Raw genomic sequence first — 26,818 nt, 5'->3', positions numbered from 1 at the left:
TGTGCCATCATACCTAATATTTTCCCCTTTTAAATGTCCTTCCCAAACTGGGTTATTTTCTCCCTGAAGTAGAAAAAAAAAAACAGTATTCCAAAACCTAAATCTACCTTGGACCATCCATCTACAGCCACATAAATACACTGCACAAAGAGGTCAGAACAGCAGCTGGAAAGAACTGCGAACACACATGCGCAGCCCAATGCCCATGTCAGGAAGGAACCCACCTTCAGACTCTTGCCACCGGGGCTTCTGCTTCTCTTTTCGCTGTCTTCTGACTCCAGAGTATGTCCTAGATGGGGACAGAGGAACATGAGAGGGAAAATAGAACTGGAAATGGGTCAACTGCGCACCCGGCCTCTCCAGCACTGGACTCTGCACGTGCTCTGCCTTGGAAGAAGCATCTCCTGGGCAGCCTCATAACTGAAGCACATGCTGTCCACTGGCTGCCATATTCAAACCCAAGGCCAGCCTCTGTGCATGCGGTATTCATCCAGCAAACCACCTCCAGGAGACCCAGGCAATGGAAGCCGGAGGGTGTGGACGCCACCCAGCGTAGGGAAGGCCTACTCATTGCCAGCATCTGGACATCCACTGGTCCCGTTGCTCACTGTCACAGAAGTCAGAGCACACTGCGTCTTCCTGGGAAATCACCCTCACCAATCTCTCTGGGGCTTCCTAGGGAAGGAAAGGTTGGAGGCTTCAGAAGCAGAGCCCAGCACTGCTCTGTGTCTCACCACCTGCTTCTCACCTGGCCACAGAGGAAAGCCTGTTCCATGTGTGCCCATGCTGCTCACCAGCAGCAGCTGCTGAGGGTGCACACTTCCCCTGAAAACCTTTCTGGTGGCTAAGGACCTGGGGCTCTATTTAAAGATATGGAACCACCTTCTATACAGCCAGATGTGGCACAGTCCCTCTTATATCCTTGACAAATGCTATGTAATTTCTGAGAGCTTTATCTTACTGACATACACACACCAACCTCAACAAAACCACCAAAATAGCAATAATAATAAGATGAAACTTACTGCCCTTTCCACTCCTGGAAGGTGAATGACAGAGGCTGCAATTTGGGCTTTAGGGCTGGTGAATTCATTTGCAGGACTAGGCCCAACCCAGGGGCTACAAGAATGACTCCCCAAAACCTCAGCTGTATGAAGAGAGGCAGCTGGGTATCCCCCATTGCTAACTTATATGCAGGCCCACCTGCCAAAAACTGTACTCAGGATCCAACCTGGGTGCAAGGTAGCATGAGAACCAGGGTAAAATTCTAGCCTTGGTGCTCTGAACAGCATCTGATTTCTTCTGAGGAAGAGAAACCTACACGTGAATTCATCAAGATGTAAGTTATTGTTTGATTACATTTAAGATGTTTCCTACCAATCTCACAAGTAAATCTCCATAGATTACTGCTATTTTGATTTGTAAAATCAAACTGCCTTTTAGTCTGGGTGTGGTGGCTCATGCTGTAATCTCAACACTTTGGGAGGCCCAGGTGGGAGGATCGCTTGATGCCAGGAGTTTGAGGCCAGCCTGGGCAACAAAGACCCTGTCTCTACAAAATAAAACATATTTCCTTATTTTTATAAAATAAATATAAAAGTCTGGGTGTGGTGGCACATGCCTGTAGTCCCAGCTACTCTGGAGGCTGAGGCAGGGGAATTGCTTGAGCCAGAAGTTCAAGGTTATAGTGAGCTATGATCAGGCCACTGTACTCCAGCCTGGCTGACAGAGCAAGACCTTGTCTCAAAAAAAAAAAAAAAAAAAAAAAAAAAAAGGTGTTTTTTTAAATGAAGAAAGGGAAACTGAAATGTCACAATTCTATACAGAAACAATGGAATCTAGAGAATTACAGTTCTAGCTGAGGCTAAACGACAGCTTAAGGTCATCATGGGCAAAGCATGACATGGCCTCTGACCCTGTTCTCCCAGGCTCTTGGGACATGGAGAGGGGCAGGAAAGCCAATAAGCCACAAACTGATGATAACTGTCAGACCCGGAGTGCCTGCTAATCTAGCAAACCACCCCCGCTAGCCCGGCCTTCTAGCTCTAGATGGATATATGCCTTTCCACATCACAAGCGAAAGTGCTGGGCCAGGGAATGTGGTTTCCTTCTCTGTATCCCCAGGGCCTTGCCCAGAGGCTGACACATAATGTGTGGTCAATAGACATTGAATGAATAAATGAGTGTGGTAAGAAAAAATACAGTGTGGCATGGGAAGACTTCCAATTTCAGAGCCCCGCAGTTCCCTTGCAAAGTGGGAAATGGCTCCACAGCACAGCCCTGGGGCTGCTGACGTCCAGGCCAGGAACCATAAGAGGTGAGTGGCACAGGGTGGGTGTGGCTGCTCAGCTCAGGTTGGCCTGGGCAGCACAAGGCCTGACAGCCTCCAGTGCCCACCCATCTTGCACATGGTGACCATACCAATTCTCTTAGCCTGCTCCCTACCTCTGTCATTCTTATCCTCCACCATCTGACCTGACCTATACCCAAATCTCAGGCCCAGTCCAGCAGGACTCCTCCTCCCGCTTCATCTCCACCTCTAAGGTCCTGGTCAGAGAGTTCTCCCCATTGGTAGGGATGCCCTGTCTTGCCCTCTCAACAGCCTAGAAGACCTGTTTGGGCACAGTGAGGCTTCTCCGCCTCAATCTAATTCCTCTTCTCTTAACTCCCAAGGACAGAGACAAAACATCAAAACAATCTGCCCCTTGGATTTTTTGTGCCGCCTTAGGCTAGTAATACTAGTTTCTCTGCTTCTAGAGGTCAGGGGTTCTCCCTGCACTGCAGAGCTTATGGCTGGTCTGTAAACACCACAGCTTATTGTAGAGTGACTAACAGAGAGCTGACTGACCCTGGTCCCTTGCTGGCCACCTTACCTGGCCTTTACTCGTGACAGACCAGCAAGATGGGGGATGCATCTTGAGTGTCACAAGGTAAGTATTACTATTCCCAATTTTGCAGATGGGAAAACTGGCTCAGAGGAAGAGGGGAAGGGGTGTCCTGTGGGTTCTCAATTAGGTCAGACCAACCCCTCCACCTGGATACCCACTGGGCAACACTGCCTCTGCCTCACACCACCATGGTCTTGGAGTCTGTGACCCACAGTAGAAGAGAGAACAGTGGACTCAATACTGGGTAAAAGAAGCTGCAGATTCAAAGGGAAGGGGTGGCTATAAACTTGAGACTTGTTTCTTTACTCTCTTTTCCCCCAGCACTCATCAAGGATGTAACATGCCTTCAGAGGCATGTGCCACCTCTCCTAACCTAAGGAGACAGCAGGAGCTATAGTGCAGAACTGGGCAGATAGGAGGAAGGCTTGACATTCTCTGCTTAAGGACAAGATGAGATGGGACAGAGGATGTGGGCCCCCTTCCCTCCTCCAGAAGATCATACGTGCTACATCAGGGGGATATAACATTGCAGAAAGTAAAAGGCCAGCATCATCCTGAGCAGCCACAATCCCTTGGCACTGTGGGCAGGCTGGTAGGCTTGGGCCAATCCCCTAATTTTACAGACTGAGGCACAGCAAGGATATGGAGCACACAATTAGGAGATAAATCCGGACCGGGTGGTATGCTGCTCACCCCTCTAGCACTGCACCAAGGCTCCCAGGGGCCCAGCATGGAGCCCTCCCATCTTGATTCTCCAGGTGTACTGCCAGCCTCAAGCAGGAAACACTGCAGAGGCATCCTGTGGCAACCCAAATGAACTCATGCTGCTTCCCAAAGCCCAGGCTGATTCTTTGGGAGACAAGGACTCACTGGGGGCTGATAGTCCCTCCTATGCAAGGGCTGTAGCTCCTGTAACACACCCCATGCAGTCACCCAAATGGCATTTGGCTTAGAAAAGAAGGGCAAATCCCTGGTCAAATTTACTATTCTTTTTTCTCCCCAAGAGATGGCCCTCAAAGGAGATACAATATACAAAGCATTAGCACAGAACCTGGCAGAGTCAGTGCTCAGTAAATGGTTCCTGTCCCCATCGTCATGACTCATTATGGCCTCCTCGATGCCCCTTCCTTACCTCCCAGGCTCATGTGAGGGGCCTTCTTTTTATAAACTCAAGGCTTACTGGAGCTGGAAGGCCCTTAACCCAGTCCAGGGTTTCCAGGGGAGGAAACTGGAGTTTCTGAGGGGGAAAGGGAGCTGGAGGCAAGCCCAGACCCACAGCCAGGGGTCCTCCAAGGGCAGAAGGCTAACTGAGGCCCCTCTGCCCTTTGACAGCAGTATGAGCCCAGCATCTCCCTGGAAAATCTCTCTGAGGCCCTGAGGTTTGGCAGGGAGCCAGGGCAGGAGGCCTCTCCAAGAAGACGCTGGCTCTGAGCCAAGACGCATCCCAGAAGCTCCAAGCTCACAGAGAGCAGCACAGGCTGAGGGGAGGAGGGGCAGCCAGGAGAGGGGCAACAAGGAGCCCTCGGGCCAAAGGAAACAAACCTGCTGAAAGTGGGTTTGGCACGAACCTGGGATGCATGGCTGCCTTCCCATGCCCTGTGGTTTCTGCACATCTGGGAGACTATGAAATCACTGCTAGGGACAGGGGAAGGAGGACGACCCTCCTGTTATCTACAGCTGTGCCCATTCAAACTCCACTGGGGCACTGCTAAACCTTCATCCAAAGACTTTTCTGGGGTTTACCCACTGGCTGCCTTGTCCCCACCTTAAATGCTGAAAAATACAATGTTGCCTGCAGATTCAAGCCACGACTTCTGCCTCCAAGGACTGGGGGGTAATCCCCATTTAAAGGGCTGTACTAGGCACTCCTAAAAGCCCCTTAAGGCCCGAGGCTCTCTACTTGCCTCCTCTCTAGCTTTTCCATGGACCTCTATGCACAGAGCCCTGTGTGGCCAGAAGCCTCCTGGGGGGAGATCAGGATTAGTTACTAAGCACTGGGGATGGAGGAGGTCTTGAGCATCTAGTGTAGACCTCACTGTCCAATGAAAATATGTCAGTTCCAAGTATAATTTTAAATGTTTCAGAAGCCTCATTAAAAAGTAAGAATGAACAGGTCATTTTAACAATATATTGTACTTAACCCAACATTATCATTTCAACATGCCACACTGACCACATTTCATGAGATCAACAGCATGTGTGTCTAGTGGTTATCATAAAGGACAGCACAGCTCTTGACAACAGCAACTTCTCCCCATTTTCAGGAGAGGATGAGAATGTGGTCCAAGTATCTAAGAAAAGCACACAAGGATAGAAAGGGAAGCCCCAGCTGTGCCCATCAGCCTTTCCCTTCAGCTTCCAAATACATAGTCATGGCCTATGAAATAGATAATTTTATGATCAGTCAAATTCAGGGAGACTGCAACATAAACCTACTTTGAAACAGACAACCCAGAAATGAGCAGAAATGAATATACTTGACATTACAAGGCTAAGGAACAAAGACCAACAGGAAGACACAAGAGGGAGGCTCTGGGAGACCTCTGCATTAGATGCCAGTCTTGCTAAGGACCTCTATTTGTACAATCTATGCTCAGGGCCACCTGGCTCCTATGGGGTGTAAATACTCACACTCCAGCACTGGGTTTGGTGAATTTTCTACCATGTATCCCTGTAGGAACTACCCACAAAAGCTCCTCTCTGCTTTAGAAGGCAAGAACAAGTCGTGCATTTACCCAGTGCTTCTAGTCTTCTTACTCCGAGTCGCCATGCCAACACACAGTCATAATTACCGAGGAACGCGTCAATAGTGGCAGCATTGACAAAGACACTATATCAGGGCCTGTAAGCTAAGCAAGGTCAGGCTCCTCGAAGCCCCCCAGCTTCCTTCCCACTTCCTTTATTCCACTCTGATCCATTTCTTTCTCTTCTTTCTTTCTCTCCCACCCAGATGGTCTCTGATTATATTTTCTCTGCAGAGAAAGGAACTACAGCTCAGCATATAAAACACTTTTATAGCAATTGGGAGACAGGTTCTCCTTGGAGTCCTGATTTTAACTTGTGGGAAAAGTCACTTTAACATCCAGGCCTCAGTTATTTTGCCGTGAATGGGGAGAATATTTTGGATATTGCCTATTCAGCAAATGGGTGGCTGCATTTAATTCACCTTCTAAATTCAGGGCTGATTTGTGTCATCTGGCCGACTCTAAGATCATCTTTCTGATCTGCACCAGAGGTACCAGAAGCTCAGGGAAACAAAAGACGGTTCAGCTCAGAGAGGGAGCTGGTTTTAACACCTCAAGAACAGCAGGGCTTGTATTTCTCCCCAGGAAGGGCAAAAGTCTCAAAAAAGGAGCCAGGAGCAGCTGAACGGTGGGCTCTATCAGATTATAAAAAGATAAGTGGGACAGATGAGAACTATCAGGCTAAGTGACAAGCATCCTGAGGCCCCCAGTGAGAAACAGGACATGCACCCATTTAAAACGAGAGGTCAGAAAAAGAAGGCAGACAGCCATCACCAGAGCCCTACACAAGAGCGCCCCAATTTCAGAACACCCAGTGCACCAACATCTGAACTTACAAAGGAGATAAATTGGAGGCTGATGATTAGCATCACAAAATGATTATTCCCTTTGTAAAAGGCTTCACTGCAGGACTGCTTTAAATAGTGCATTTAAACCATGATCTGATTTGCTAAATTCGATTTATACACATCTACTGCCTAAGCTGGCGTGCGGCTGTATTTACATGTCTTCCCTTGGCACAGAGGAGGGGAGAAGCCAGCCATTATTTGGGGCCTTTAATCCTTGTAGACAGTAACTAATCTGGGGAGCTGAACCCTGTTTTTCTTCCACAGCTGGGGCTTTAGCTGCAAACCAGCCCTAGTTACCTACTCTGCTTTGCCCATGCAGATTCTACCCAAAGATGACAGAATTTGGCCAGGATCTGTTGGAGCCTTTCTACCAACGGGGGCTCCCATCAAGAAGCATAACCCTCCCCACATCCAGGGGTGACACCTTTCCAGCCTAGAATTCCAGAGAATCTGGTCTGTTGCAGGGTCACTAAATTTATTCAGCACCTACAGTTATCATGCCAGGGATTCAAAGGCTACCTTTTGGGAGCCATGGAAATTTACTAATCTAAGCCACGTTCTGTGATTTGTACTTAAGCCATGGGAATCAAACCTGAGCAACTACAGAAAGGCTGACTCTCCACCCAAAGAGGATAAAAGAATGAGTCGGCCAGGTCTCATGGCCATTGTGCTGGTGGGGAAACCTCCCTCAGTTCACCTAAAGGGACTTGCAGGTGTCACTGACAACATAGTCCCCCAAGACACAAATGACCCTTTCCTATAAGGTTCAATAATGTGATGGGGCAGTTAGGAATAGGATGACTGCCAAAAGGGAAAACACACTACCCACCTCGTACCACTTGCCAGGAGAGAGACCTAGGGAATTAAGGATCAGGAACCTAACATTAAAAAAAAAAGGCCCCCTAGAAAACTGAAGTCAGGGACTTCCCCTCTACCACCGCCCCCATCCCCTCATTATCAGAAGTTTTAGCCCCACTCAATTATCAAATATTTAGACACCCACAATGATGAATCCAGCCCAGCACTAGGAACTGGGGGCAAAGAAAGGAACAAGGCAGCATCCAGGTCTCAGCAATTTATAGTGAGGAATGGAGTCGCTAGACCACAATTAAACTATCTCCAAGTTGAGAAGCCCACTAAAGCCTGGTCATGAGAGGATGGGAACTGGACTGCGAGTCAGGACCCCTGGGTCTCAGTCCTCACTGTATGAGCTAATTTTGTGACCTTGGTGAAAATCACTTAACCTCTCTGGACCTGGTTCCTCATCAGTGACATGAGCAGTTGACCTACATAATCACTAAGCTTTACATTTTCTATAAGTCTTGTGCAGGAAAAATGTTCATCTCTCTAAAATCCTGATGAGCTTCATTTTAAAAACAAGGTTATAAACCATCATGTTTGCTTTTCTTGGCTGCCAGGAAGCTCAGAACAAACACATTATTCAGTCACACAATCTATCTGAGGCCAGGGCTTTAGACTGGGAGGTTGGGGGATGACAGGAGAGCCCTCACTTGTGAGGCAGGGCTGTGTGGGGATGGGGACTTGGATTCAGGAAAGGCTTGGTGCTTATTTGAAAGATGAAACCACAGCGGTGATGAATCCCTGTGTTCCTGTGTATGTGCAGAGAGACAGGTTGGGAACGCAGGCCTTGGGGCAGATAGCCCCGAGTCCACAACCGGCTCTGCCGCATCCTAGCTACGGCAAAAGCCACAAATAGTGAATCATCACCCTACCTGTCAAGGTGAGGCTGAATTCTCCTGAAGCTGTTAGCACTAGCCCTGGCAAAAAGTGGGACTCCAAAGACACAAACTAGTATTACTGAAGTTTCTTGGTCACTCTGCATATAAATGCACACGCCTGGGACCTGCTTCGAGGTCGCGGTGGGTCAATGCGGACAGCTAGAAAAACAGTGATTGTGCTTAAATTATTCACGAGGGTAGGATAGGGGCAAAGAAGGCAGAAGAGCAGAAGCTCTGGCCCTTAGGCCTGGAGAGGGCAAGCTCAAACATGCAGCTCCACTGCCCGGCCCGCTTCATCCGCATCTGACCCCCAGCCTGCCCTGCGATGGTGTGAATGGAGCCTCCAGGACGGTCCTCAGTCCCAACCACACGGACGATGGAGGCCCACGGCTCCCTGGCCACTCTCAGCGCTCCGGACCACACTCAGCCCCAGGAGGGCGGCCACGGCCCGCTCGCCATTTTGGGCTTCGTGGTTCCAAGAAAACGCGGGCGTTAGCCACGCACCTAACACTCCTCGAAAATAATCAAAGAGCTTGAAGCGCTCGCGGTTGCAGACTCCAAAATAACGCCATTGTTCCCCACGCGGGGAAGGCCGTTTCCGCCCCTGCCCGGGGTGGGCAGCCCAGTGAGGGGGGCTCTTACCGGACGCCTCTTTCTCCCCAGCAGCCACGACACGCACAGCCGGGCTCGGCGGCTGCGGCTCCGGGGACCGGGCAGCCGCGACGGAGGGTCCGGCGGGCTGTGGGCAGGAAGACGGCAGCCACTCTTTCCTCTAGGCCTCGGGGTAATGAATAACCGGGCATCTGTCTGGGGCGAGCGGACAGGGCGCTCTCGACGCGCGTTCCGCTTCTGTGGGCCGCACGGCTGGACGAATGCGAGGAGGGGCTCAGCGGGCCCTTGGCGCGGCGACCTTCCGGGTGCCCACGCAGCCATCTTGCCGCCCCTCTTCGCGCTCTCAAAATGGCCTCCCGGGCCCTCTGTGCGGACCGAGGGGAAACAGCCGCGGGCCTGCTGGCGCCCTTCTCTCCTGCCTACCCAACCCCGGGCGTCCGGTGGGCGCGCGCCTCCCGCGCCCGCACTCTGGGGCCTGCGACGACCTTCCCGGCCTGATGCCAGCTCTGGGCTGCGGGCGCTTCGGGTTCGGAAGGCCGTAGGCCCAGGCGGTGCCCTGGTGTAGACGAGGTGTGAATCTTGGAAAGGATTCTTTGCTTAGGCTCTTGCCGTACCGCGGCTTCCGAGTTTGTGCCTGTTTTTCCAGTTTCCCTAGCTCTGGATCCAGATCCAGGCCCGCGGGGGCCGGCCTGATCCTGCGCGGGCGGGAAGCAGCCGCGCCACTCCCAGCTAAGGCTCTAGCAACCGAGCGCCTCAGGCTCCCGCGAACGCCGGGTGTCCAAGAAGCCGCCTCCGGTGCTAGAACCGCCAGAGCCGCCATTTACTTTGCGCCCACTGTGTGCTACACGCCGTGTTCTGCCAAATTATGTCACAGAGCACAACAAGCCAGCAGGTGTATGGTTAAAGCCATTTCACAGGTTGAGGGTGAGGGATGACATTGGATCCGGGCCTAGGGAGGAGGGGAGTCGTCTTGCTGGTGACCCAGGTAAAAACACAGGCGCACTACCAACCTGATCCTGGAATTTCCCAACCTCCCAACCCGCAGCCCACTCTCTGAGACATCTGGAGCGGAGTGCGGGTGTGGGCAGCCAGCTCCTCCACCCACTCCCTGGCTCTGGTCGCTCACCTCTCCTCCGGCGGGCCCTCCTACTAGTCAGTGCTGCTAGCTGCTGGCGAGTTCGTGACTGCGAAGAGGGCGCCGATCGCAGGTGGGAAGCGCGCCAAGGAGGGAGGCACCAGCAGGGGAGTAACTGTAAAATAGAGCGGAGATATCAGGCACCCCCCACGCCCGCCCAGAAACGTGCCCGGCCTTCTTGAAGGTGCACTCAGGGTCGCGTAGCGGTGGCCTGGGGGCGGGGACACACGCGTCCTCAGGTCACAACCACAGCCTGGGGAGGTTGCTGGGCACCGGTGGCGCCTCAACCATGCCCTCCCAGGACGCAGGAGAGAAATCGGGTGGGGCACCGGCTAAGGGGGTTGGGGGTCGTGTTCCGTCTCACCTGGAGCTCCTTACCTGCCAGCTAGCCACGCTTCCAGCCACCTGCTTGGCTACCGCAGGGGCAGGCGAGGGGAGCGACCCTCTGCCTGCTCAGAGCTGGAGCTCCGGAAATGGAGAACCGTGAGGTTCTCACCTGCGACCCAGCAAGCGCATCGCGGAGAACCTGCCCGAGACCACCAAGGGACAACCCTGGCTGCTCCGGACAGCGCCGCTCGTGAATACTGAGATTCGGAACCTTCCAGAGCTGGAACCCCAGGCCATTTTCCGCAGGCGCCAACTGTTAGAAATGCCATACCCCAAGCTAACCTGGGCCTCCCGGCAGCACCCCCTTGGCTCCCAGCCCCAGCCCCCTGAGCAACGCAAGTCAGTCCAGATCCTGGTCCCTTCAAATCTCTAAAGACATTTACATGCTCCCCCTCCCCAGGCAGCCAAGCTGGGAACTTTACACCCATGTGCAACCCCGCTCCACAAGCCGTTTTTTTGGGGTCCCGATTCTCCCACTTCAGGCCCAGTGTGTATGGCATGCCCTGGGGGAAGAAGGCAGCTGGTCATCCGTCCTTCTGTGTGATTTGGGGTATCTACTGGGGTGTTCACTGTCTCCAGCAGGTGGAATTTCAAACTTCAGATCCAGACATTTATATGCATCCCTTGCCCCAGCCTTTGCTCAGTGCCTACTGTATGCCAGGCACTTTATTTGCATATTTTACTTAATTCTCACATAACCCTTGGAGGTATGGGTACTATTGTCCCCATTTCACCCAGAGATGCCTGTGACTTGTCAAGGATACAGAGTCGTAAAGGCCAAAGCATGCAAAAGAACTCTGTCCCACAGGCATGGGCATGTCCCCAGCCCCCAGCTGCTGCCCTTCTGGAATCTGGACTGCCGGTTTATTAACCTGGTCCTGGATAGTCCTGAGTCTTCCACCCTAGTGCCTCAAATCAGGAATTGTCACCTCCAGAGGCAGAAGAGGCCACAGAGGCAAGCCAGTCCTGCTCTCCCCATGACCAGTGACGAGGAATTTCTGCAGCCCTTCTGGACACCCCAGAAGCATTTCCACCCCTCTTTAGCGTAGATCCAGAACCTTGAGGGAAGCTGGTGAAGTGCCACACTGTCCAATAATTCTCTCCCAATTTTTAAAATCCTAGTCTACACTGTCAAAGAAGTGGGTGATCTCTGATTATCAGGATAATTCAAGCAGAAGAGAATGAGATGCATTGTCAGGGAGGGCTTGGTATTTTTACACACAACCCCAGTGGAGACCTAAGGAGACTCAGGAGCTAAAGAAAGCATTCTGAGGAAACGCTCCTCTCTTGAGTTCCTTACAAGGGATTTCATCCCAACTGATATTCAGGCAAGAAACCCTAGCTTTCCCAACCTCCATTCTGAGAGGTGCTTTTTCTTTAAATGACGTTAATGGGACATTGTTTCTCCTTTTTCAATGAAACCTCTGTAAGAGACAACCTCCATTAAAATATATATATATATGTCCATTGGGCCTGAGGTGAAAGAAATAAAAAGCAAAAGTGAAGGAAAAAAATAGGTTTTTCTTTTTCAGAAGAGGGTCAAGGACACAGCCCCCACCTGTAGGCTGCCTGAGATGGCAAAGATGGCAACTGTAGTTGACATGGGTGGGTACCATCAGACTTGGGAGACATCAGGACTGGGGTAATGGAGAGGACAAGGGTCTGAAGTCACAGTCTCCAGAGGGCAGAGGAGAGAGGTCTTTCACAAAACAAACTCAGGTCGATGATGTAAGTCCAGCCTACCCAGGAGGGTGGCCATGGTGCCCAAATCCCTTTCCAACTCCATCTTCCAAGTCCATCTCCACCCCAACAAGAGAGAGAAGCCCTGAGAAATACCACCCAGTACAGTTCTGCAATACACAAAGAGCCGGGATTTGACCAGAGCTAGAGGAAAGCAGCTCCACTCATAGCACCCCCTAATTCATGGGGGGTGGGGGGGACAAAAACTAGGTTGCAAACTGAGGGGGGTTGGGACGGCGAGGCTGACCAGTGAGGGGCTCCAGTGTCTGCACAGATGGAAGCTGAAAGGAAGTTCTAATTAGCACAAAGCCGGCACCTTCCATTAATAGCTCACCACTGCTCCTGGATGCCGCTGAAGGCAGCCAAGTTGGAACGTGTGAGGCTCACCTGTCCCCAGCTCATTAACAGACCTCAGGTGAGAACAGGGCTCTCCTGGAGGACAACCAGCCCATACCAGCTCTCCCAAAGGAAAAAAAAAAAAAATCTAATGACAGGTTTGACTTCTGGGCCCATCCAAGGGGACAGTGTTTAACACAAGTCCAGTGCTCCTGGACACAAGCTCAACCAGGCCTCCCAGGACATTGCTCCCTCCAGACTCTAAATAAATTCATTTTCAAAAGCCCTGGCATACATTCCATTTATATGAAACTCTAGGTAGGTAAAACTAATCTATGGTAAGAGACATCGGAATGGGGACTGGCAGGGATTGACTGCTGAGAGGTAGGAAAGAAGTTTTTGGAATGAAGGAAATGAGGTTTATCTTGGGTGTTGGTCACATGAGTATAAATGCATTTGTCAGAACCCACAGAACTGTACACCTATGATCTGTTTCTAGGTGTAAATTATACCTCTATTAATATATGTGCGTGTATGTGTATGTGCGTTTATATCACACACATATCCATACAAAGGTCTCGGCCCCTGACTGTTTTCCCCATAGCCTGTGATCTCGTTGATGTGAAGGTTCACACCCTTTTCAAGGGTCACAGTGGAAAAAGAGGCCAGAGCAGATGGGGAAATGGGGCTGTGCACATCTCAGAAACACGAGGCCAGGGCCGGGCGGGGAGGAGGAATGTCTGAATTGAATCAATTAGCTGCAGAAAACTTCAGAAAAGAAGTAAGGCCCTTTATAAAAACAAAGCCCACTCCTTAATCCCCAAAGGCAATCCTCTCCCCCACTCCCATGGCCATTCCTCAGTAAACAAAGAAATCCCTCCTTCCATATCCACACCTCAATATTCATTATGGGCTGACGTTAAAGGCTGCATTCCAGCCTCCCAGAGTGCCCTAATGACTGGAAACCCACGGGCAGATGACTGAGGGCTCTGTCTCTCTCTTTCTCTCTCTCTGCATTCTCTCCCTATCTCCTCTGCCCATCCCATGGCAGTCTGTAGCAGTGTTCTTTCTTTCCTTCTCTCACTTTCTTTCTTCAAATTAGTGAATAAGCAAGCAAATCAAGGCAAAGACATCCCTAACTCTACTTTGTTCATTTATTTTGACAAGTGCAGTTTAATTTTAATTATTTATGGTAATACTTCATAGTAGGCAAGTAAATGTGCCAGGGTATATTTGGTAACATTAATGAAGTCTGCCTAATAGGAACCTTCACTCCAGCACCCCGCCTGGAGAACTGCTTGCTGGAGAAGTGGGGTGAGACCACTGGTCTGTGGTAGGGTTTGCAATTTTTTGTGGGGGTGGGGAGGTGGGGAACTTAATGGGTTTGAGGATTAGCGAAGGGAAAATTAACCCGATTCTAGAGAAGAAGCAAATACGTAAGCCCATAATCATGTGTCGATGTGGATTGTGTGTATTTAAACATTGAGAGAGTACACTTTGTGATAAGGAGGCCCAGGCATGCACACATGCCACACGCATATTTACACACGAATCTCAAATGTGCAAATCAGCAGAGGCCCACAGAAATTAGGCTCTGGGCATTAAAAATTGAAATACAAATGGAAAATGTGATACACAGAGTTCTATATCTCTTCAAAGTGCCTTTCTCCTATTTATATGCATCAAGTGGGCAAACACAGTGAAAAATTTGGATGATAATAAAAAAGGTAGGGGATTTCTTCAGCCTGTGATCACATAGGAATGCTCCCCTCAACACACAATGAACCATGAAACACTAGTCTCAGTCAATGCAATGTTGTTATTTTAAATGGGACTGATGATTTATAGCACCCCACCCTGCCTCCATCCTTAACATAACTGATTGTTAATATAAGCATATGATTTGGTATATAGACCATGTATACACACATATATATATATGCACACATAGAATGGGTATATTATATATTCATATGTGAAATCATTTAGTCCAAACACATAGGTAACTGGTACACCTTAAGATACATGCTTCAAGGCATTTATATTAAAATTATCTATAATGATAGATTTAAATCATAACATAATTAATGCTGGACTTTTGAGAATAGAAATATTTGACCTTTTTTTTTAAGTACCAAGGCTTCCTGTTTCTCATCTCTGCTTTGTTTGTCCATGCCCAGGGTAGTGTAAGGACATTTCAAGAGACAGAAGTGGGTTATCACCTTGAGACCAACTGCATACCTGCCTCAGGATGGAGTCCAGGATGCCCCCTGAATATAAAAGTCTGGGTTTAGTCCAGCTCCTGGGGCAAGAAATATTAAACTTGGCCATTGCTGGCTTCTTTTACTGGATGATCCCACTTGAGAAAATGGGGCCTCTCCACCACTAAGGTATGCCAAAGGAGGAGGCCCCTTTCTTGGCACAGCCACGTGTAGAAGGTTAGGAATGCATCCAGCTGACTCTCGAGTACCTGACAGGCCATAAATGCAGGTGCCCCTGGAAGTGGCCTCACAACAGCTTCCTACCCTCTCCAACCAGAGGGCTGTCTTGGCCATGACAGCAGGGTCATCAGCTGAAGGCACCTCATTCCCAGCTTTCTTGCCTGGCCCCAAGCTCCTTGAACCCTTCTCCTTAAAGCCATGGTCTGGCTCTGGCGTGGGAAAGGCGGTTTGGAGCTTTTCACAAATCCAGTATCCCCTTGAACCAAAACCAATTAGCCTGGCCCAAGGTCCTGTCATTGAGGCCCTGGCCCTCTTTTCAAACCCCTGCGGCTCAATTGCGGTGAGGGGCTGGCCAGTGAATGCCGGGACCACTTAAAGTGGTGCTTAAGCCAGACCAGGCTTGAAGGAAGGAGCCAGAGCTTTAGGAGCTGCAGCGCCCCATTCTCAGAGCCACTGACCAAGGTTTTGTTCCAGCCACAGCCCCCACCCTGGCTCTATTTTTAAAAATCCTCCCTCCTCTCCCAGCTGTCTGGAGGAGAGATGAAAAGCTGGCTCTAGGAAGCCACGAGACACCCAAACTTGGCTGCCCTAGACAGAAAGGACATCCTCAGGTTCTGAATCCTGCCCCCAAAGGTCTTGCCCAGGGAGAAGGAGCTCTAACACTGATAGAACAGCCGGTGTGCACTGAAGGCTTTCCATGCATGAGCCTGCACAGCAGCCCATCTTCTGGATGCAAAAACTAAGACCCAGGGAAAGCGACTTGTCTAAAATCACAGCACTTAACAGCAAGAAAATTGGGGGGAAGCGTCTGGGGGCTCCTGAACACCACTGTCTTTGGAAGAGAGACATAGAAGAGGATGAGAGACCAAGATGAGCCTTTATACCAGAGCTAGGTCCTGGGGGGGATGAGAGGACTCGTGGAAGAGCCGCCCCAGGACAAACCCAGGCCCCTACCCAGGCCCCTTCCACACCATCCATTTGTCCCCTGCCTGACCCAGCTGAACTGACCCTAGGCAAAATGGGGTGGGAAAGCGGACGAGGCACCACGGCCTCCCTCCATCCGCCCCTCCCCACCACCTGTCCCCACTTTCGCTTTACACCCATCTAGGCGGAGTGAAGACTTGCCCTCTGCGATGGGCAGCACTGCCAGGGCGCCCTAGCCGTCGCCATGGTGACGCGCATCCCACCCTAGGTCAGAGCTGATTGGTCACTCTATCCAGGCTGGCGGAGGGGGCAGCCAAAGTCAGGGTGGGATGGGGGGAGCTGGGGACACCCAGCCACACCGTACACGAGAGATGCCAAGGGGGAAGGAAGGCCACTAAAATGGCGCCGCGGCCTCCAAAGGCCGCTGCTGTGGGTGCGCATACCCAGGTTGGAGAAATCCTGGCGGTTCTGCACCGCGCGGCCTCGCCTGGGCCCTGGAGGGCGCATCCGTCCCGCCTGGGCTGTCCCGCGGCTCATGGCCAAGCGCTCCTTGCCCAGCCCGGAACCGGGCGCCCGAGCCAGCGAACAGGCCGGCTCGCCCCAGCTGGCCGAGCCCGACCCGCCGCGCGCTCGGGCCAGGCGAGCGCGGCGCGGCGGATTAGCCCTGAGCCCGCAGCCTCGAGGGCGCGGAGCGAGCGCGTTTGGGGTATGAGGGCGGGGCGGGCGGCGGCCGCGCCTCTAATCCCGGCGCTGCGTGTGGGAGCGGCCGGATCAGGGAATTAGCGCTGTAACTTCGGATTAGTAACGCTCGCTAAATGAGTGCCTAATTCCGACCCTTCATGCTTTTCAGCGTCGCGGCTGAGTCCTAGGAGGCCTCCTGGCCAGGCTCCCTCCGCGCTCTGGTCCCATTTCCCGGGAGGTCCGGCCGCGGCCGGCAGAGAACTCTCCGGCCCTTGGAGATCAGGCCTCAGGGCCGCGCCGCAGCCTCCTCTCGGCAGCGCATTTCATTGGCCCGGGGAGAGGCCCATGCAGTCCCACAGCGTTCGGAGTTGGGAGTTCGTGGACCAGAGAAAAGGAAGCCCCGGATGCCTCGCCCACCACGGTGGCTGTACTGATCGCTGCCCTGTCAGTGGCCTTCTGTGCGACCTTCCGTGAGCCACTGGGCCTTTTTACACCATTTCTAGGTGTAAAATGAAAGGAATGGGGTGAGAAGTATCCGAGATTCTCTAAGATTCTGGCTTCCAAGCTGCAGCAGATTCTCGGGATCTCCAACGCCTTTTTGGATGAAGAAAGAGTAGCACAAACCGGAGACAAAAATGAAGCCCAAACATGGGGAGCCAGTGGCCAGAGGAGGCTTGGGGAAGGCCTTCCTGGGGCACAGGAATGGAGGAGACGAGGGGCTGAGAAGGCCCCAGACCCGTCCGGCTACTCCAGGTCCAGGCAGGCCAGAAGACGTTGATGGGCCCAGGCACCAATTTTGAGTCTGTGCCTTGGGCTTTAAGTGTCCAAAGGGGATTCGAACATTGCTCTAGTAGGGGCAGGCATTCGTACCAGGAGGCCGAAATCGGATGGGTTGGCCTCTGGCCTCTGGCCTCTCTCCGAGGGCCGTTTAAGGAAGGTGTGGGATGGGCTCCTGGAGATTAGAACTGGCATGCTCATCGCCCTCCGCAGCCCTGCTGCCGCGATCTTTCTCTGAAGCGGGAGGTTTGCATCAACAGATTTTCGTAGAAAGCGGAAAAATGCCGCGTTGCCCTCCCGCACAGACTCCTCCTTCATCAGACCCTCAACTCGGGTTTCAGACCTGCCCAGATGGTATGGGACAGTGGTGTTTAAAAGCAACACTCATCTGAACTGTGTAGACACTGCTGGGAAGCTGCAAAGCCACCCTGGCAAGTGAAGGACTAGTTCTTGCAACACAGCAAACGGGTAGGGGTGGTGGGAGGGGAAGATCGAAGCCCGGTGCCCAGGGTTTGCCCACACCCGTTGGCCGGTGAGGGAGGAAGGCAGGGAGTGCAGGGCAAGGAGGCAGGAAGTGCTGCTCCGGTTTCCTCCGAAATGAGGTCACCATCAGCACACAGGCTCCCAGGTGCGTTGGGAAGGGAGGGACGGCCCAAGGGATGCAGCCCATAGCCTCGTGAATCCCGAAACACTCTAGTCACCCTTCACCAGCCTCCTGTCAGAAAAAAAGGGAAACTGGCCTTTCAAAATGGAGGTGGGGTACGAAGGGATTCAGAAAACCTTCTGCCCATGATTATCTCTGAGGAGAACCGGGGACCAAAGTAGGAGGGCAGCTGACTTTCCCTGCCTGGTCTTTTGTGTGTATTTTTTATTTAATTTTACTGTGAATGCTAACACACTCACAGGGTTCACAATTCCAAAGGTATACAGTGAAAAGTCTCCCTCTACCATCCACCTCAGCCACACAGTTCTCCTCCCCAGAGCCAAGGGGTTTTCCTTTTGTACTGTTTGAATTTTCACCATTTACATATATACCCTATATTCAAAATAATTTTGTTAGGCAAAGAACAAAAAAGGTTTGCAGGAGTGAAGATGGAAAAAATATTTCTATTTTTACAAGAGGGCTGGGCAAAGGCTGGGAGAAGAGGGGCCGTGAAAATCACTGAGGGAGAGGCTCCAGGGAGTGAAGTGAGCCAAGATGTACGTAAGGTGGCCTGGGGTCCAGCTCTGCCTTCTGAGCTGTGTGACCCTTAGGGAGTCACTTCAGATCCCCAGATCTGTTTTCTCTCATGTAAAAGGGTGAGGGGATGGGGGTCAGAGCTGGGTGGTGGTGCCAGTTCCTTTCAGCCTGTCTATCATAGCACTCACATACCCATATACTTAGAAAGCCCCCCTACCAATCGGGGAGTCTGAGCCTACCTTTCTTCCTTTCTTCCCTGAAGCCGGGCAGGGTCCCTTCCTTGGTCTACAGCCACTCGCTGGGGAGCTTGGGAGGTTTCCCAAGCTACAGGGGCCCTGAGCTTCAGGACAAGCCAAGGCATCAGGGTGGAAAGTGACCTGAAGGCAGATGAGAAACTCGAGAGGGACCCTAGCACTGTGTGGGGCCGGGACCCCCACGCACTGAGCAGGGGCAAGCCCCACTCCCTGAGCCCAGTTAAGAGGGGCTGGGAGCCTGAGTGGCCGGGTGTGCTGCATTGGGTTGCCATGGGAACGAATTCAGATTTCCCCCAATTGCTTTTTTATTTGCTAGACACTGTAATACATCGTATGTCGTGACTTCTTGGGGCAGGGAGGAGGGGGAGCTCTGGGAGCTTGCCTGCACCTTAACCTCGCGGGAAGTTGGGGAGGCTTGGGCAGGAGCAGCCCGGTCGGGGCTGGCGTAGAGGTAGCGGGAGACTGAGCTCGGTTCCTCCCGCCCGCCCGCCGGCTCTTGGTTTGTATGCAGGGCAGGGCCGGCCCGTCGGGGAGGGAGGCCCCTGCCCTGGCCCCTTGCCATTGAGCGCACTCCCCGCCAGTTCTGCTCCGCTTCACGCTGCACACAGACCCCCCAACTGCACACAAAGGCAGCTGCCAGAGCCCGTGAAAAGTGATCAAATTATCAAGAACTTGACCTCACCGAGGGGCGAAGCTCCGGCAACCCCCCAGCCGTATGCTAATGGCGCTCAGGGGCTGACTCGTCGAATAATTCGATAAAGGCCGCATTGTTAGCGGCAGGGCAGCCCCCAGCCCACCCCATTCACTCCCTCCACCCACCCCCTACCGACCGCTGTCTCTCTCCCATCGCATTTGCATCCCAAAATCCCCGTCCACGGCTCCGGGAGCGGATTGTTCCAGCCTGATTTATGGGGTGAAGGCGAAGGCTGGCGCCTTCCCCTTCCAGCGACCCCTCTGCAACCCCAACCCCCTCCCTCTCCCCGGCCCGCTCCACTTTGGGGTTCCTGCTCCGGCGCTGGGGGATAGGGGTGGGGGACCAGGAAAGAGGAGGACTGGGGGAAAGCTGGCACTGCAAGTGTCCCCAGAGAGAGAGCCGAGGTCAGGTACCTGGTCGGGGCGCGGCCGCTCCGTCGAGCTGTAGTCCGCTGGGCCGGCGCTGGGCTCCTCTCGGCTCCTCTGGCTCTTGCGGGGCGGGCGCTCGCACGCAGAAGTTGTGAGAGTCATTTCTACTTTCGGTTATCTAGCTTTATGACGGCTCTGTGGCACTCATACAGCTAGATAACCAAAGAGAGAAACGGGCCTCCCTTAGCCAGTGCCGCTGCCGCGCCGTGGGCTCCACGTGCTGCTGCCTGCCGAGCGCGGGAGCCTGAGCGGACGCCGTGCCCGGATCCTGGGGCGCACGCGGAGAGCCAGAGGGGATGGACAGACACACGCACACGCTGACTCCCGCCACCTAGGCCCGCAGCCCCCGCCCAGTTCCCTTCCTCCCTCGCCCTCCCGGCGCATTTCTCCCCTGCTCCCCGTTCCGTGCGTCCGGGCACCGGCGCTGCCGGCCTGCCTCGACGGCGTCCCGGGGCTCACGTAGGGCACCCGCGCGGAGCGCTTAGAGAGCCTCGGGCGCCCCGGCCGCCCCCAGCGCACTGGACCGCCGGCCCTCCTCTCGCAGGCTAATCGCCCCGCGGGGAAGTGACGTCAGTCCAGGGATCGGCCAATCACAGGCTCCCATTCAAATCCCAGCCCCCTTCCCGCGCTCCGCACCACCCAGCCTTACAATGGCCTCGGCGTTCACGGCTTCCCCGCCCCGAGGGCAAGGAAGCGCACCCTCTGCCCTCAGAAGCGTCAGGGCTGCGCACCGTCTGATCTTTCACCCAAACTCCTCCGTCTTCCTCCCAGGGCCCAGGGAGCCCAGTACCCACTGCGGACCATCAGAGTTTGGGAGACAAGAATGCTCGAGTGACAAGGTTTAGGGACGCGTGTGATAGGACGTGGCGATCTCCACAGGAGGGCCGAGAGCGCTCACGGAGAGGCCGAGAGCAGAAGCCATTTCACCTTTAACTTCTCTCTTCCTTTCCCCATGCCCAGCACTTGCAGTAGATCTAGCCCACGCGGCAGAGACCAGGGATTGAAGGAAGAATTAAGTGTCCCGGTGAGCGCAGGTCGGTGTCCCACCCATAACACCTGGCACTCAGAGGTTCCTCAGCTATGCTCCACTTGGGCGAGGCCCTGGCCTGGGCCCTGAGTACCAAGCTGCTGGGTCCCTTCTCTCTCTCGGTTCCTAGACACACTAGGAGTGTAAAACCGATTGTGCCAAGCACCTTGGAGAAGTCCTAGGCTCTCTCTTGGCTCCTGGTTAAATTCATATTTCACCAAAAATTAAAGCACAAAGCCATGCCTCCACTCTCCTTCTTCAGCTCTCAGCACACACCTGGCTACTCACTCCAAGTAGCCGCAACAGTGGAAAGGGACTGCCACCTTGGGTCTCCCGGAATCACCCCTAAACTGAGCTGGCAGCTGAATTGGTGGTACCATTGCAGCCTTCCAGATGTGAGTGGCCTATGGGTACCACTTCGTGCTCATGCCAGCCATCACCCCCTTCTTCCTTGCTGCTGTGGCTACCCTCCAGCCTTGAGCCCTATGATTCACCTCCGCCTGTCAGCCATCCCCAAGATGCAAAGGATTCAGTATGAAAAATGCAATATCTTTGCTCCTAGATAACCCCAGAAAAATCTTAAGCTCAACAGCTAGGGAGAGATTTTATGTGGGACTGGGCAAGTGGATTCCCAGATTCCAGCAGTCAATACACGGGAGTCAAAGAGACTCTCACTGCTGCTGTCTACAGTGAGCACTGTGGGGTTAGGTGGAGGTACCCGTGCAGATTCATTTTAGTGGGGTCTGGGGCACTGGGCCACTCTGAGCCAGGTAAAACCCTGGCAGGATGGGTTGGAAAGAAGGGGCCAAAAGTGGATGGTTTGGAAAAGATTTCATGATTTTACTAAAAATCCCTTCCTTCCATATACTCCCCTAAAAATGACACATGTGGATTTTGTCAAGTTCTGGATTTTGTCAAATGCCTCTTTCCCCATTGCTTGTCTGTGGTTTGTTCTAATTTCATCCCAACTCTAAATCCGAAGCAGGTGACATCCTGCTCTCATCCCAGCCAGCTTGTGACCAACCAAATCTGCTATGTACATGTTTCCCTCGAAATCCCACTTCGCAGACACATTCCTTTTTCCAGAAGGTGAACAAGGGCCGGACAGCTGAACCAGCAGAGGAACAGAGAGGCCAGCCACGGTTCAGGAAGGAAGCTCTGAATTTGGGCCCGAGACAGTTAATTCCATGAATTTCCATAATTGGGAGGCGCCCCTTGCTTCCCCTCCTCCTGCAGCTCCAGGAACCTGCACCCTCTTCCCTTCTTGATGTGTGTGTGGGCGGCCTTCTGAGCCCTAGTCCTTTCGGGGCCACCCAGGGGTGGGAAGGGTGGGGCTGCGGAGGCAGGGAGGGGCCCAGAAGCATGTTTCACCTGAGAGAGAGGGAAGAAAGAGAGGAAGCGAGGGGGAAGAGGGAGCGAGGAACGAGCCCCTCGGAGTGTGATTTAAGCAGGATGCTGCACAAAATGGCTCCTCAGCGAGACTCACGGTAACCGCGCGCGGAGGCCGGCCTGCAAGCCTAGGGCGGGTGGGGGCTTTGGGAGAAAGAATTAAAAACCTGATTTTGATTCAGTTCAGATGCAGGAGGCCACTGTCATCAGAGCCACATCTCTACTGTCTTTTTGGGAAATCGAGTCCCTTCTTGGGAGCAGGTGAGGCTGACCAGGGGGAGGCTCCCACACCCTGCTTGAGTGAGACCGGCCCCAGAATCAGTGCCTCCTCCATCTCACTGTAGCCCCACTCCCAGGAAGAAGGCCACAGAAAGACCGAGCCTCAAGGCCATAGGCTGCTGAGAGGAGGCTGTTCCGGTGGGTCAAGGCAGCTGCAGTCTCCGTGGGTTGGCAGCCGGCTTCCACACACAGCTTAACAGGAGCCCGGGAAGCCATCCAGGTCGACACCAGGCAGAAGCGCATTGTGTGGGCTGGGCACTGCCAGCTGAGGCTGGCAGACTGCTGGGCAGGCCAATTCAGAGACCAAGTGGGGAGAACCTGACCAGCCACCAGCATTGACCCAGATTGCCCCTTTGCCTGCAATTCAGGCTGGGTCTGGGTTCCATGAGCTTTCCCCACACCAAGCCCCTAGCCTTGGCCTTCAGCCCCAGCACAGTCCCTAAAGTTTCGGAAGATCAGGTACTGGGTCTGGCTGGCCACTGGGCACCCAGGCCAAAGCACCAGTGGCAGTGGTCGGGCCCTGGCCATGGTGCTGAGAGCTGCCTGCCAGGCCTGTCTCTCCACCTCCCCGCTTGCCCTGAACTTCTTCCACCTCGCCCCCTCAGTCCTAAACCCAGGCTCCAGGGGCACCTGCAGCTACCAGGAGAAGCTAACAGCCAGAGAAAGAGAAAGCCTCAGCGACTAGGTGCCTCCACTGAGGGCCTGGGACTCAATTTTTCGTATTCAAATCTCCACTGAGGAAAGAGAGCCCCTGGGCCATGAAACTCCCATATCCAGATCAACGGAAATGCCCATTCCTGCTGCAACCACATGCATATCCTGCACTCCCTCAACTCACCAAATCTGCACAATACCCCCTCACACACTTGGCCCTCCGTCTAGCAGCCAGCCTAAGACAGGTGGCTGGTACCTTGCCCATGCATGTGCACGTGTACACTCTTGTACCCATTGGCAGTGGCAGCTGCTTGGACTCCAAGCTGGCTTTGGCCCAAGTTCCTGTTTCCTATTGGTAGTTACACAACTCAGCGCGGGGGACCTAACAACCCACAGGAGTGTGCCTTCTATTTCAGGACATAGCAAATTAAGTGGTTAAGTGGCAGGAGAGGGGGACAGTTCTGACCCTAGCCAACAGCCCTGTGCAGGCACCCTTCTACTGAGACCAGACTTGCCCTGATCTAGAGGCTGGATGGAACTCCCCAGGCGCTACTCCAGGCAGATGCAGCCACCCAGCCTGCAATTCAGCCTGGAGCTAGTGCTCCTTTCCTGAGCCCCACAGGTTCTTAATTAGGAGACAGTGTCTCCAGCCACAATCTAGGCTAAGTCCAGGGTGCCCTCACCCCACTGCCCCCTCCCTCCTTTGTTCCTTCCTCAGGCCCAAGCTTTGATTAAGCTGATCTCCCTATTGTCTGGAGGCCAGCAGGACTGCTAGCTGAGAGACCCAGCATTGGGCCAGCTCAGATGGACCCAGCTCCCTGCACCCAGGAGGTCCCAGAGCCTGCACACCCACCTTCATGTACACGTGGTCAGTCGAGCGGTAATGCTCTCTCTGGCTCCCACATCCAGCCTCTCTCCTCAGCAGCTGAGGTGTGGGCTCTGGGGAGGCCTAAACTGGGCAGGAACCTGAAAGCACCCCTCCTGAAAAGGCCTGGACAAAGGACTACCCCTTCCCTGGGGTCTCCAGCAGCAGATACTGCTAATGGAAGTCCTGAGGTGGACCCTGTATGATGCCCCCATCTCAGTGCCCACTGAGCCTAACCTCTGGCTGTTCCTTGATTGAAAGGTAGACCCTCAAACTCCATCCTCTTCCCCTCCATGGCTTAAGAATCCCCCTCCTCCAGGATATGGGGACACAAAAGGGGGCTCCCTTTAGGCCCAGCACCTCGATTTCTGCCCAGCCACAAAGATTCAGTGTGTTTTTCTGGACTCCAGTACTGCTTCTGTGATCCGACCCTGGAAATTCTCCCAGCTTCTGTTACCTCCCTGCTCTGACGGGTCCAAACTGGACCAACTCCCCCACCAACCCTTCTTCCAAAGAAGCCCCTCACTTGACTCAACCTCCACCGCTGCCCATATTCTTCTCCAGCTCAGTGGAGCCTAGGCTGGAGGAGGCTGCAGAGACGCCCACAGACAGATCAAAGAGGCCTGTTCTGGGGCACGGAGTGGGGAGCAGAGTGAATAGGATTTCCCAACAACTTCCCATTTCAGAGGGGGGAAAACGTCATAAATCTTGTCTAGAGTGGGTGCTGTGTGGTGCATTTTTCTCAAAATATTTTTTTCAGGAAGCTGCTTTCTAGGTTATTATTTTTTGTGGGGGAGGGGATAAGAAGGAAGGGGTAGGGGGGCAGTGGCTAGGGAGAGGGCGATCCTGGGACTCACAGGAACCTCACTTCAGAAACCTTCCTTTCTGCTAAACCTGTCTCAGCCCCACAACTTCCAGCCGACCCTGCGCCCTTCCCCTTTCCGCTCACCCAAAGTCCTCACCTCTGGGCGCTTCCCACTGCCCCACAACCCTTTGCCCGGGATGACTGGGTCCTGCCTCCCACCCGCAGTGGGAGCGCACTTCTCATCCCGCCCAGCGGCAAAGGGAAGCCCCAGCTGCCTGAGCTGCCCAAGGGGGCCGGGCAGGGATGCCCCAGCCCCCTCTCTCAGTCCAGCCCAGCTCCCTGACGCTGCCCTGGCCGAAGCCACCGCCCTCACTCCCTAGCCCTCGCTCCCCAGCCTCGCCGAGACACAGCGGGCAGTGGCACTTACGGACCAGGAAGGGGGCCCGGGCCCCAGCGAGGCAGCGGCGCGGGTGGGGCGGCTGTGGGGACCGCGGCTCCGCCACCCCTGATCAGGCGCGTTCCCGGGCTCAGGCCCAGCTCTCGCCGCTCTCCGGGCGCCCCTGCCCCGGCGAGCGCATGGCAGACAGCTGCGGGAGGCAGGCACGGCAGTGGCGGAGCGGGGGCTCCTGGCCGCGCGCCGCTTCTCTGGGCTCTGAGCGGCTCCCAGCGCCGCCTTCTCGGGCGGGCACGGCCCGCAGTGACGTCAGCGCGGCTCCCCCCGCTCCCCCCTTCACCCCGACCAGTGCGGAATGGAGGGGGCGGAGGAAGGCTGTGAGGGGCGCCCAGCCGTGTGCCTTGGCCTTTCCTCCCCACGCCCCGCTTGCCTCCCAGCTTTTCCCTGGGAGTCGCAACGCCATTCGTCCCCCCTCTCCTCCCCGCGCTGCCAGACTCACTCGGAGCCACCAACGACCTGGGAGGTGATGGCAAGCAGCGGGTTGGAAGCCTCGCTGGCAGCTCCAGACTCAGGGATCCGAGCTGCTTTGGGAAGAATGGAGAGCTGAGGGCATGAGGGGCGTCCACCTCCTGGCTGAAAGGGGGCGTCTTATCTTTCCCCCCAGCATAGGTGTTGGTTAGGCTGGGGATATCCACGCTGGATTGGCTGGTCCCGGGGCCCCCGTGTGAGCTCAGAAGGGATCTTTTATCTCGGGAAAACGTGTCCCATTCGGAGCTGGGGATGCCCTCTAGGCTGGGTCCTGCTTCTCCAAGACCCAGAGCAGCCCTGCGGCCCTCCTACCCGCCATCTGCCCGAGGCTGTTCACCCGCAAACTCGCTGGGCCGACTGAGCCCCAGAGCCGCTGTCCAAATGCTGAATCTGGCCTCCCCTGGGCTGGCTCCCGACGTCCCGCTGCCTATGGCTCCGCGTTTCCCTCAGGGGCAGGCAAGGGGTTCTGGGACGCACAACGCGGAGGCCCCAGGAAACTTTGGGGCTCCAAGATGATATTGGAAAGCCTCAGGATAGGGGGCGATCGGTCGAAGGGAGACAGAAGCCAAGAGAGCAGGCAGAGCAGCGCGCCTGGCACGCCGAACCACGCGCCCTTGATGACTCGCCCCGAGTCCCCTCCGCCCGTGTGTGTTTCTCCCACTTCCACAGCAGGGGAGGTCCCTAGGCTGAACTTGTCAGCGGGTCTCACCATTCATCACGAGCCAGCCAGACAGGCCAAGTTCATGAGCAATACTGTTAACCCCTTGCAAGCCAAGCACCTCCCACAGGAGGAAGCCTCCTGGCCAGGGAGCGTTCTCTAAGGTTCCAGAGGCACTGCCTCCCAGGAACGTGGCAGCCACCGCTCCTTTTTTCTTTTCGGCTCGTCTCCTAACCATTTATTCCGTCATTTTATTTACACTTTTGGTTTCCACAGTCTTTCAAGTTCCTTCTCTTCTAAGTTAGTTTGATACCAGTATAACTGACTGCCTTTTAAATGTCTTCTTTTCCTATGTTGTGGCTGTGTTCATTGTGGAAACATTAGAAAATTTTGAAAAAATGAAATAAAATA

General features: G+C 54.0%; 1 protein-coding gene across 34 annotated transcripts in view; it reads right to left on the bottom strand.

Moving 5' to 3' along the window:
* LOC112205616 (uncharacterized) overlaps positions 1-25,492 on the bottom strand; it is a 35,876-nt gene extending 10,384 nt beyond the window's left edge. For 4 of the 34 annotated variants that reach the window (XM_063794333.1, XM_063794334.1, XM_063794335.1 and 1 more), the window contains exons 1-2: positions 8,862-9,951; positions 225-289 (exon numbers count right to left, since the gene is read on the bottom strand). In XM_063794333.1, the coding sequence (XP_063650403.1) occupies positions 227-289; positions 8,862-9,152 (354 nt within the window). In that variant the 5' untranslated portion in view covers positions 9,153-9,951 and the 3' untranslated portion in view covers positions 225-226. The other 30 variants (XM_063794340.1, XM_063794341.1, XR_010151496.1 and 27 more) reach the window with 26 other exon arrangements.
* Positions 25,493-26,818: the final 1,326 nt, after the last annotated feature.

Source organism: Pan troglodytes, chromosome 16 (genome assembly GCF_028858775.2).
Source record: "Pan troglodytes isolate AG18354 chromosome 16, NHGRI_mPanTro3-v2.0_pri, whole genome shotgun sequence".
Classification (NCBI taxonomy): domain Eukaryota; kingdom Metazoa; phylum Chordata; class Mammalia; order Primates; family Hominidae; genus Pan; species Pan troglodytes.
This window is presented reverse-complemented; position numbering and strand designations above follow the sequence as displayed.